Source organism: Trichoderma reesei (genome assembly GCF_000167675.1).
Source record: "Trichoderma reesei QM6a unplaced genomic scaffold TRIREscaffold_11, whole genome shotgun sequence".
NCBI lineage: Eukaryota > Fungi > Ascomycota > Sordariomycetes > Hypocreales > Hypocreaceae > Trichoderma > Trichoderma reesei.
The window spans coordinates 579,854-591,680 of NW_006711158.1; the positions used below are offsets into that span (position 1 = coordinate 579,854).

Consider the following 11,827-nt stretch of genomic DNA (forward strand, 5'->3'; position numbering starts at 1 on the left):
CCAGGCTTGCTGCTGGATCGGTTCTGCCAGATGAAGCATCTGGGTCGATCGTGATAACAGACTGGGATTACGCATTATACCTATCGACACGCAGGATGGCGCAGAGCATCCTGGTCTTTGATGCGTCAATATGCTGAAGCCTTATCACTTTACAAGACGGTAGTAATTCATTCGGCACCGCTGATTCAACCGCTTTCAGTAAGTAATACAGCACTTCGAGCCAACATATGCAACACCAACTCATGTGCATATCGCGAGGCGGCCTTCTTCAAACGAACCGGAACCTCGTCCTCCTTCCCCGAGGCATACCTATCCTCACTAATCCCTTAACAGCAGCTCAATCAACCAAACTCTTAACACCTCCCGCCTCTATACGAAGAGGCAACCATCCATCCACACCAACCCCAAGCGACCATTCCCTCCCCCCCATCTTCAGTCCTAAGGCTGCCTGCCTACATGTTTGTACCACGGGCCTAAGCGACCCTCCTCCCTCTCTACCTTATCGCCACCTCTTTTCACATACACACACACACTATCGCGTCTCATGTCATGTACGGTTCCAAAATCAGCCCTGCCCTTAACCCTTTTCTTCCTCCATCCAGGCAAACCCATTCCAACTCGCGGGACAACCGGAGTCGTCACAGGCCACGTCCCTTCTTCACCCGCCGCATCCTCCCCAAAGACGGCGGCAATGAACCAATCGTCTTCTTCCCCAATGGCTGCACCTGCCTGAGCCATCCTCCCCCTCTTTTCCACTTTTATTTTTTTCCCAGAATCCATCATAAGCTCAACGCATATCAGTCCATCAAGTCCGAAATCCGTGTCTACTTCTTTCCTGGCCTACATCTGAGTAACGGTAACTACATGTATGTACCTAGGTACATGTACTCATAGACCCATGTTGACTGAGCTTGTCATACTGAGGACTCAAAGGATCCCGCCCTAACAACAACACCACACGTGCACTATTCTGCCCTATTTTCATCCCAGTTGTTTAGGTAATAATACTTCTGTTGCCTTTCTTTGACGGAATGGCCGAGGAAGGGAGCTATTCATAGCTCTGCCCTTGCTCAAACGCAAGTTGCTGCCATGTCTTTGTCGTGTGACAAGACTATTCAGTAGGTACATCTAGGCTACAGGACGCATCTGTCAGGCCTATTGCTGGCTGCCTCAACTTACAGCAGATTGACGTTGGCAACAAAACATGCAGTATCAGTTGTATTAGTTGTCAACTTTTTTGAACCATGTCGCCATGCTGGAGAGGCTTCCCGTAACTGATCATTCCTGATGGCTCAGCATTTGCCTCAGTATAGCTACCATCTCCAAATATATCACAGCGCATGCCACACAGTCCTAATAATCTTTGAACTGCTGATATTGCTTCGACACGTACTTGCACAAATCTCGAAAAGAGGCAGCCAACACAAGGAGAAACACCCACACTGGGCACACTCAGGCTCTCGAGGAACAGAATCTTGGTTGAATCTCTCTCTTTTTCTTTTGTTCCCCAATGCTCATAGTATCTTGATTCCAAATCTACCATCCTGTGAAGATTGTAACCCATTCCTCGCCGCCGCCCACCAGTGGTATCATGTCCCCTTTCACCCTAACCCACCCCAATTCTCTCCTCCACCACGAACTTGTAAATGAAAATCGAGTAGAAGCAGTTACTCGGCCATAGTCAACGCTTTGTATAACCCCCCTAGGAAAAGGAAAAAAAAGAAACGACAATAGAAAAGGTATATATCTATATATATACACACCATTTGCCCCCCTCGCTCAAAGACTGTCGCACGTGTCAAGATGAGGAGGTAGCTCTCAGCCGCAAGTCTATCCTCCTGGCTTCTCACATTCCTGCTCACAAACGAAAAGAGACAAAGTCTATGCGTTTAAACAAGCTAGAGAAACGTAAAGAGGAAGAGCAGCATAAACGCCCCCCTTTTACCCTCTTCAAGAGCGCCATAGATGCAAAAAGGGAAACCCCATCAGTAGCTCGTCGCCAAGCATATGATAAGAGAGATCATCATCCCCTTCAGCGCGTGACTACGAAGCCAGCGCTTGTGCAACGGCAGCCTGCAAGCCTTCCAACAAGGCCGCCTCTGCCGCCGCCTCGTCATCTTGTACCGCCGTCTGGGACATTGTCGCCTCGGGCGCAGAAACGAGCTTATGCAGCTCAGTTTGCGCGGACACGGACGGCTGCTGCTGCTGCTGCTGCGGCTGCGGCTGCGGCTGAGGCGAATACGTCGGGACGGGCGAGGGCTGGAGAGGCGTCGAGATGTGTTGTGAGAGGTGCGACGGCGTTGGTGTGGAGGGAATCGTTGGTGTGGGTGAAGGATGAGGTGCCGTCCCGTTCTGGAGCTGCGTGGCGACGATCGGCGTCCCGGGCTGACTTGGCGTTGCTTGCTGATGCTGTGCGGGAGCTGGTGATTGCGGCGGTTGGATATGCGGAGATGGCTGTGGTTGGTGATACTGCTGTTGTAACGGCTGTTGCGGGGATTGAGCTGGTTGAGGGTGTGCTTGAACTTGAGGCTGCACTTGTGGTTGAGGCGTCTGAGGTTGATGTGGTACTTGGGGTTGGGGCTGCACTTGGGCTTGAGGCGCTTGAGCTTGGGGTTGTGCTGGGGCTTGAGGCTGCACTTGGGATTGAGGCACCTGAGGTTGAGGTTGTACTTGAGGTTGAGGTTGCGCTTGAAGGTGAGGCTGAGGTTGAGGTTGAGATTGGTGGTGCTGAAGTTGAGGTTGAGGTTGGTGCTGAGGTTGAGGTTGAGGTTGAGGTTGAGATTGAAGTTGAGGTTGAGGATGGTGCTGAGGCTGAGGTTGAATTTGGTGTTGTAGTTGAGGTTGGTGCTGAGATTGAGGTTGAGCTTGCGCAGGTATCGGTATGTGATTCTGGGCCTGTGGCATGGCTGGTGTATGTGTCTGGACTTGACTCTGCGCCTGGGTATATTGTTGATGTTGGTGCTGCTGCTGTGCTTGTTGCTGCTGCTGCATCTGCGGTTGAGCCTGCGGTTGAGCCTGAGGTTGAGCCTGAGGTTGAGCCTGGGCCACGGGCACCTGCGGAGCAAGCTGAGTCTGCGGTCGCTGAGGTGCCAGCGGGACATGCTGCGAAGCCTGCTGCGCCGCCGCCAAATGAGAGTCGGGTTTGATCTGCGCCGTGTTGGGCAGGATGATGCCGCCTCGCTGGATCGGCGCCAGGTTGGCCTGCGGCGTGCTTGTCATGGTTGCCGTCGGTGTGTGATGCAGATGCGACGCATGCTGCTGTGCGGAGGATGCCGACTGAGCTGCGCTCGCAGCCTGGGCTGGCGTCACGACACTCTGCCCGACGGCTGCCGCCACTGTGACGGGTGGCCTGGCTTGGTGATGAAGCGGTTGTCTCTGCTGATGCTGAAGTTGGTGCTGATGCTGATGCTGATGCTGATGCTGGTGCTGGTGCTGGTGCTGGTGCTGGTGTTGCTGCTGAGGCGGGTGCTGTAGTCCCCCGGCCAATGCCATGATGCCCTGCAGCTTGGCCTGTTCCTCCTCAGAGTTCATCCGCGCTCTCTCTTCGGCCTCCTTCCGGGCAGCCTGGGTCGGGGCTCGAGTCTTGAGCTCCCCCGTGACGGCTTGCAGATAGTACGGCATTTCCGAGTTGGTCTTGAGGAAGAACAGCTTCAGATTTCGTGCCTTGTCCTTCAGCTGCACCTGTGTCCTGTCCTTGAGGATATCGGAAATGGTGCCATTTTGACCGAACAGAGTCAGAATCTGACTCCAATGAGGGCCCTTGACCATGTCGAGACCGGCCATGAGCGCCTTTTCCTCCTCCTGGGTCCAGGGTCGGCGAGTCGAGTGAAGTCCTTCTCTCCGCGTATGCGCCGATGACTTGGAGAGCGCTGCTTGGCGAGCTTTGTCGTACAGGATGGCGCTGGGGAAGGTCTGATTAGGTGGGAGGTTGTCGGAGGATCCTGCAGGCTGCTGAGGTTGCTGTTCAGGAGGTGGCTGGCTGGCGTATGAGGTGTAGTAGGGGTGGTGGGATTGGTGTTGATGAAGATGGCTCAGATAGGGCGACTGCGCAGCCATGGTCTCAGCTGTATCGTGTGTGAGTAAGCTCGGCACTGTTGACGTATATGATGAGCTGAGATGCTTACCCGTACTCTGAGGAACTGTGGGCTGGTAGGCAACGGCGGAGAGGCCATTGAGCGTCGTTTTGACGTAGTTCGACGTGCTCTCCGCTACCAGTGCCTCGAGTTCCTTGTAGTCTGAGATGAGATCCAGCTTGGCGCCGTTGGTCTGCGGTGCTGGTGCAGCCGCTGCTGTATCTGCCTTTGGCTCGCCGTTCGCCGTCTCTGCTGGCGTCTCGGTGATTTCGACCACGGGTGTCTCCTCTGCCGGTGTCTCTTCCGTCAAGCCAGCCAAGGCATTCTGCACCAAACCCGAGGTCGTTTTCTCAAAGAAGGAGGAAAGGTCGTCGAGATCCAGGTCGCCGTCACCCGATCCGCTTGGTATTGACTCTTGGTTGGCAACGTCGCTCAGCAGCGCCGAGACGCCCAGCTTCTCTCCGACCTCTGTCATTGACGCCAACAAGGTTCGAACATGTGCCGAGAAGCTTTTCAGAACATCGCCGGGCGGAAACTTTTCTTTCAGAGCGGCTATTCACAACGTCAGTTGCTGATTCAGTAAGATGAGCGTAGCAAAGAGTCAATGAAGAAATCACAGGTCGGAGGGGGCCAAGAGGTTACGAACCTGGCTGCTTCACCTTGAGTTCCTCCTCCAAGACATCTTTTCGAGCCTTGGCCAAGGTCAACAGCTCTTGTTGTGAAGTTGACATCGGCTCACTCGCTGAAGAATCATTCAGCCCGTCCAGCATAGTCTTCTGCACCACATGCACCACCTCTTCTATTGACAAGCCCTCGCCGTCCTTTATCAACGACTCGATCGCCTTGTAGGTCTTCATCTCGACGTAAAGCTGGGACAGCGCCGGCGACAGATCGGAAATCTGACACCGAAAGACGGAGGTGAAATTCCTCTCGGCAGCCGTGAAGGAATCCAGCCCGCCCTCGACCAACCACATGCCAAACTTGGCAATGTTGGCCAGCTCCAGCAACGTCCGGGCCTCGGCCTCTTGTATCTCCAGCTCGTCGGCAGACAGCACCTGGCTGTCCGAGAAGAGCTGCCACGTCGCATCGAAAGATCGCTTTAGCCGTCCGTACGAGCGCCCGTATCCCGAGTCCGCGTCCCCGGCCAGCTTGGACATGTCGTCAATGGGCTGCTGGAGCAATATCAGCAGTACCGAGAGCGCCAGGTTCCCCAGCGCATGCGTGTTGGCGATGCGCACGTACTTTTCCGGCTCCGACAGGAACGACACCGGGGCCGGGCGGGCGTCTGCTCCGTGCGCGTCGTCGACGTCCATGGGATCGCTGTGCGCCTCTCCGGCGTCGACGGTGAAGCCCCGGACCAGGTCGCCCACGTTGGACAGCGCATTCTGCACCAGCAGCGCCAGGCCATCCTCGAGCGACGACTCCTCCTCTGTGGTGTGGTTTGGGTTCTCCGTCTTGGGCCTCTTGGCCTCTTGCTCGCGCTCCTCGTGGCTGTCCTGGGCTACCTGCTCAAACGGGCGCTTCGACGCGAGCTCGGCGAGAAGGCTGAAGTCGAGGCCCTCGAGAACGGCCGTGTGGTCGTGTTCGTGCTCCTGCTTGATCTCTATGCGAACGAACCAGAGAGGAAGAAAACGGCCGGTCAGCTACGTCGCTCATTGCCCGGGTCCAATCTTTTTGCATCTGCAGCCCCGTCCAACAAACAGAAACAAGGCAGAAAAACAAAAAAAAAAGCCAACAACAGGTGCAGCATCTCTTCTCACCTCGGGGAGAGCCAGCAGGCGCTGTCTGAAGCTGCGCCGGCTCAGCCATGTTGCCAATTGCCTCGGAGGAGGGCTCGTCAGGGGAGCATCTGCAGCGATTGCCGTCGCCAGGAGCAGAAGCGAGGTCGGTCCAGCTGAAGGCGATGAGTTGGTCTGCTCGATGCGATTGAGCCGGAATCGATATCGATAACGCAGGCCAGGTCGAGTCTCGGCAGCGGTCGGTTTCGCAATCGCAATCGCCAACCCCAAACGTGATGCAAGATGATGATGATGGCGGGCGGGCGGCCAGAAATTTTGCTGAGTCAGTCGGTCGCCGATGCCCTTATTTCTTGCCCCGGAAAGCAGCTGCTCGCAGATACACAACGGGCACAGAACCAGAAATTGGGGGGCTGAGAAATTTAATTGGGGGGTTGAGAAATTCGACGTCTTCCCGGTTGCGGGAGAGGTTGTAAAAAAAGACACGGCGGAGTAACAAATGACAAGGCAAAGAAGGCCAGGCGAGGCTGGCGTGCATCGATAAAGGAAAAAAAAAATCCTTATCCTAGCTGTTAGCCACTAGGCGGATTTTTTTTTTTTCTGGGCTCTTGTTCTTGCTGTCAACGGCAGACGTTCTACTTTTTTTCTTCTTTTTTTCTCACCAGAGGCGGAATAGCGAGACATTCATTGGCCCGAGATTTTTGTCCTACTACGATAAGGCTTCGGTGGGGATTGTTCCGTCTTCATTCATCTTTGTTCATCGGCCGATGGCTTTTAGCTCGAAATTGGAGACAAGCAAGACATGTTCCTGGCGGCTTACATAAGACACTGCGATGTCACTCTCCCTCAATCTTGCTCCAGTATAGATTGCACGCCTCGGTTCACGCAAGGTGATTCTGTCTACCACCAGCATTCTGATATAATGGTGAACGACTGTGAAACAGAGTTAATATTTTATATTGAATGTGACACTTTGATATGTTCGGGCAAGATTCTGACTAGACACCCTACGTAGAGTCAACCATGAAAGCCAACCTCATCCACAGCCCCTCTAGTTCTTGCTCGTTAACCGAACTTCATCTCTCTTGCCAGACCATCACATATCCACAAACAACAGTTGCTATTGCCATGCAATACTTACCTAGCACATCCTGTAGTAGTCCCATATACAAGATCAATCCAATACAATACCAACATCCGCCTCCAACAACAATATCAATATCAAGTAAACCCAACTTCATCCATTCCACCTAGTATAACCCCCCCATTCCCCCCTCATAATCTACCACCTCCTCACCACCCTACGATTCTGCAACCCAACAATTCTCAACCACATACTTCAGCAACATCAATCAAGCTCAAACAACCTACAAAATCAAAACAAGAGAAAAAAAACCGTATAAATGATCGACAACCTCCAATGCCAAACCCACACCCGCACCCCCTGGGGCTCTTCCCCCCACCGCTACGACCCGCGCATCCGCTACCTGGCCATGGGCCTCCTCTGTGCCTCCGTCCTCGCCATCTTCACCGTCAGCCTCGTCTTCGTCGGCAACTCGGCCGTCAGGACCTACTCGTCCTCTTCCTCCTCTGACGACGACGATACAACCGCCTCGACCAGCATACCTTTGTCGACCGAGATACCTTTGTCGACGACGAATATCAGTGCCACCAGGCTGAATCAGAATACTTCAGAAACAATCACAACTATAACCATTACTGGCCTAAAAACACTACTCTCACCTACGATTACAGTTCCACTAGATGAAACCAAAACCGCAGATATTGGATAGAAAGAAGATGAAAAAGCATATATGAAAAGGGGGAAACACGGTTTTCGAGGGTTCACAACGCAAGGGTTCACAACGCGAGGGTTCACAACGCGAGGGCAATTATCGGTTCCCGTATTTCAGCTAGGATAGCGCGTGGCATAATAACAAGAACACGATGACAGGGTTGGTCGGCGTCAGACCACACCACACCATAAATAAGCAAGGGCTCTTCACACCTCATGTACAACATATCCTCATGCATTAATATAATAAAGTCATGCCTCGTTACGCGGCAAATGTCATAGAACAAAACCATCCCCTCTCCAAACGTTCAGCCATCATACAAAGAGCATTAGGGGGGAATTTAGGCCAACAAGCTCAAGCCCCTTGGTAACATCAAAAAAAAGAAACAAAGAGCAGAAAAGCATGGCGAGAAGTAGATGGGTATCTGATACTGATTTGACGATACAAATCCAACGAACCAACTTGAATCCATCTTACAACAAGACCGCAGCACCCAAAACGACGCCAACCAGGCCGGCACCAAACGCAGTGACGCGCTTGTCCAAGGGGCTGCCGTTGGACGTCTCCGTGCTTTCGGCGCTAGAGGTGGTGGAAGATGATGATTTCGGGGTAGAAGTCGTGGCAGCACCCGTGCTGTCGCCAGAGGTGCTGTCTGCGGTGCTCTCCGCCGTGCTGGTACCGGTCTCGGTGGCCACGCTGACAGTTTCGGTCTTGACGGCCAGAATCTGGCCCAGGGTGGGCAATTTGGCATCGCCATCCACCTGCCACCAGCCGCCGGCAGTGGACGAAGGACACGCACGGGTCGACACGTCCTTTGCGTCGTAGTCGTCTCGGCTGACGCCGGTAGGGGTGTTGGTCGCCCACTTGGACTTGAGCGCGGTGAAGTCGGGCAGCTTTGGCGTGGGAGTGCCCTTGCGAAGGAAGCCACCCTCGACGTTGGGTCCAGCAGCTTGGCCGGCTGGGGCATATGTTATAATTCCGTAGCCGTTTTCCTCCTGAATCCACTCGTAGATGATGGCGCCGCTCCAGTCATTGACCATCTCAGGGCCAAAGATGGCGTCCTGGTCGTCGAACTGGCGAGGGCCGGGAACGATGCAGCCTGTCTCGGAGAGGAAGATGGGCACGGGGAATTTCTTGGCGTAGGCCTCAAGCTGGTCGTAGGTGGACTCCTTGTACGTGCTGGGGTCGCACCACGAGTACGAGTTGAGGGCGAAGAAGTCGACTGTCTCGGACGAGTTGCCGCCGCAGGTCAGGTAGTCCTGGAGCATGGGGCGAAGCTGCAAGATATCGGCGGCCGAGTAGCCGACGGGGATCTCGCGGTAGCCCTGGGCGTCGCGGTACGCCTTCATGTCGCGGGCAGCAGCCTTGAGGTAGGGCGCCGTGGGCGAGTCATCTTTAGTAGCGATGTTCTCGTTTCCGACGAAGACGCCCAGGAGGTTGTCGTACTTTTGGAACGTGTCCAGGACCTCGGCATACCTGTCGAACTTTGTCTTATTCCAGTAGTTATTTTGCTATAAAGATGTGTGAGAGTGAAGCCCACAGGGAGAGAAGCAGAGGGGGGGGGGGGGGGGGGGGGGGTTCGACGCACGGGAATAATGTAGGTATCAAAGGTATCCAGATCAGCAAGGACGTAGATGCCGGCGTCGTCAAACGCACTCATGCAGCCGTCATGGTCGGCGTCCGGGTCGACGTGATAGACGCGGATGGTGTTTGTTCCGAGCTCGGCCATGAGCTTAGCATCGCGTTTGCACTGGTCAGTGTCCACGAGGGGGTCCTGCGGAACAAGCTGGTACGCAATGCCTGGAGAAGCGTCAGAACAGATGTTTGTAGTGTGGGTTTTCTTTTCTTCCACGCCGCCACAAGCACATACCCTTGATAAAGAACTGCGAGCCGTCCTTGTTGAAGAACTTGTTTCCCACGACGGAGACGGGATCCAGCGCCACGGCAAAGGATTTGGCGCTCGCCAGCGCAACGGCAACCGAAGACCAACGCATCGTGTGTCACACAGTCGAAATGCAGGTAAGCTGTTGGTTCCAAAGGGAAGCGGCGGTAAATCGAATTCTGTTCACTGTTCCAAAACTCTTGGCGAACAAGAGAAAAAAAAAAAGAAAGATGGGATGAATGAAGGGCTCGCGATGTGGTCGAGCAGATCCAAACCAACCAAGAAGAGAAGCTCGTCAATGGGTTCAAAACCGAAACTGAGAGAAAGGTAAAAGAAAGAGGGAACCGAGCACAAGGCGGATTTTTTTCTCGTCCCAACCCAAGAATTGTTTGGCCACAGATTGTCCCCCAGAGGCGGAAAGGGGGGAAAACCAAGAAAGTGAGCGCAACGTGACCCAGAGAGAGAGCGAGCGAGCGAGCGAGGGTTGAGAGAGACGAGAGGAAGCGAGAGCGGTGGACGGACGGGCCTCGACAGCTGGCAAGCCAGTGGGTTTTATCTAAAGAGCGAGTGATTGGATCCAACAGTGAATAACCCCAGCAACCGCGATTGAAGCCGGCGAATGCAAGAAAGAGCGGCTGCAGAGGCACCGAGAGAGTCAAAAGAATGGTAAGAGAAAAGAGGAGGAAACCTGCAGATCCCGTCCACCAGCAAGAGAAGCGCGATGATGAGATTGTTATGGCATCGTACTTGTACACCAGCATGCACCACGACCTCGGCCTTGGCCTTGACCCTGTCCTGTCCTGTCCCGTCCTGCCCTGTCCTACTAGTTCCGCTTCAGACCCCCCCCATCTTTTCAAGCCAGATACGATACGAACAGGGAAAATCAAGGATATCGTCCTGTCTAGCCTTTCAATTTCCCCATCTTTGCCGTTAGCTGCCAGAATGCGACTAGCAGTAGCTCGCAAAAAAGAAAAGAGAAAAAAAAACAGGGGTGGGTGGAAAGTGCCCCAGACGAGGATGAAGAGGATCCGGCATCAATTGGCTACTAAACGGCTCGGATTTCTTGGCTCGAGGTGCGACGGTTGGAAACCTGTGCTGTCCAGGCACAAAGAGCCTCGTAGGACAAGGGGGGGAGGGGAGTTGGTCACGAGGCTACATGTACTCGTAGGCAGTAGGTAGACGATGGGATTTACGACTCTCGTGTTGCGGCCCATGTTTGTTTGCGTGCTAGTATTACTGTACCTCGCTGTAGTACCTTGCATTACCTTACCTAGGTAGGAACCTTGTGTAATATCATGGCCATTGCTCTCAATTGAAGCTCGCAGCAGTGGGAAATACCACACACACACTCACTCTCTCTATTCACCGAGGCATCACGATAGAGGCCAATGCTCCCTCTCTCTCTCTCTTAGTCAGTCCCGTCACTACAGAACCGCATTCCCAGCTGCATCATGACGTGCTGCATTGCCCGTCTTCATGCATCCCGCACAACCCAAAAGATTCACCCTCGGATTCTCACAGCCAATAGATTGAGGTGTCAGCAATAGATTCCCCCCCGTCTCCGACTAGAGACCGCCAAGCCGGCAAAGCCCAAGCGCAAATCAAAATCCAATGAAAAACGCAGGACAGCGGCCTCGTATAGAAAAAAAGTACGTTCGTCCCTTTTACGCCTGTTATCGCAAGGCCGGCATTATGGCGGCGAGATATTATCACCTAGGTACTCTGTAAACCACCCTTGGCGTTTATGATGCTCTCACCAATTAGCTTCCAGATGTTACAAATTTCCCAACAAGAAGAGCAAAGGAGAAAATCTATCGCAAATAGCAATCCAAGAACAATGTCAAGAATAACAAGGCCCGTTTCTTCGCCACCCCATCAATCCAATCGCCATCATTTCTCCCCTTCCCAGAGAATCCCCCCTCCCCCAATCGCTGCAGATGTCTCACCCTCCTCCTCCCCATCAATGCTCCCTCCCGCTCGCCCTGTGTTTCAAAACCGTGCTGCTGTCCAGCCGCTAACGAGGTGCCTCATTTCAGGAACACGGGGGTTTCACCCTGTATCGTCTCTTTTTGGCGCTTACTTGTTGTATGTACCTACACTTGCCTTCTTTTACCTCCCTTGGCAGTGACATATACACGTATGTACAGTTAGTGGCTCCTGTAAGATTGGAACTTCATGATACGAAGTCGCATCCAGTACGACTTTTGGTAGTAAACCCGGGGTACTAAGATCATGACATAATATTTGTCCGTCGGTTCATGTTGCAATTCACGTGGCGTGCATGCAAGGGGCGGATATAAGGGCCTCGAATGGGACAGTCCCTTCCCCCATCAAGATCAC

General features: G+C 53.7%; 2 protein-coding genes across 2 annotated transcripts; both read right to left on the reverse strand.

Moving 5' to 3' along the window:
- Positions 1-2,043: 2,043 nt before the first annotated feature.
- On the reverse strand, positions 2,044-5,882 carry TRIREDRAFT_108208 (uncharacterized protein; the record flags this gene model as incomplete). Its single annotated transcript, XM_006966075.1, has 6 exons — positions 2,044-2,358; positions 2,391-2,864; positions 2,926-4,064; positions 4,125-4,625; positions 4,720-5,676; positions 5,834-5,882. 6 exons carry the CDS (start codon positions 5,880-5,882, stop codon positions 2,044-2,046), a joined length of 3,435 nt encoding a protein of 1,144 aa, XP_006966137.1.
- A 2,448-nt stretch (positions 5,883-8,330) lies between these two features.
- TRIREDRAFT_78713 (uncharacterized protein) lies at positions 8,331-9,701 on the reverse strand (the record flags this gene model as incomplete). The annotated part of the gene is made up of 3 exons (XM_006966076.1): positions 9,476-9,701; positions 9,194-9,405; positions 8,331-9,116 (listed from the first exon to the last, which is right to left on the reverse strand). Coding segments are annotated over exons 1-3 (1,122 nt in total), but the record flags the coding sequence as incomplete, so codon positions are not given.
- Between the last annotated feature and the right edge of the window lie 2,126 nt (positions 9,702-11,827).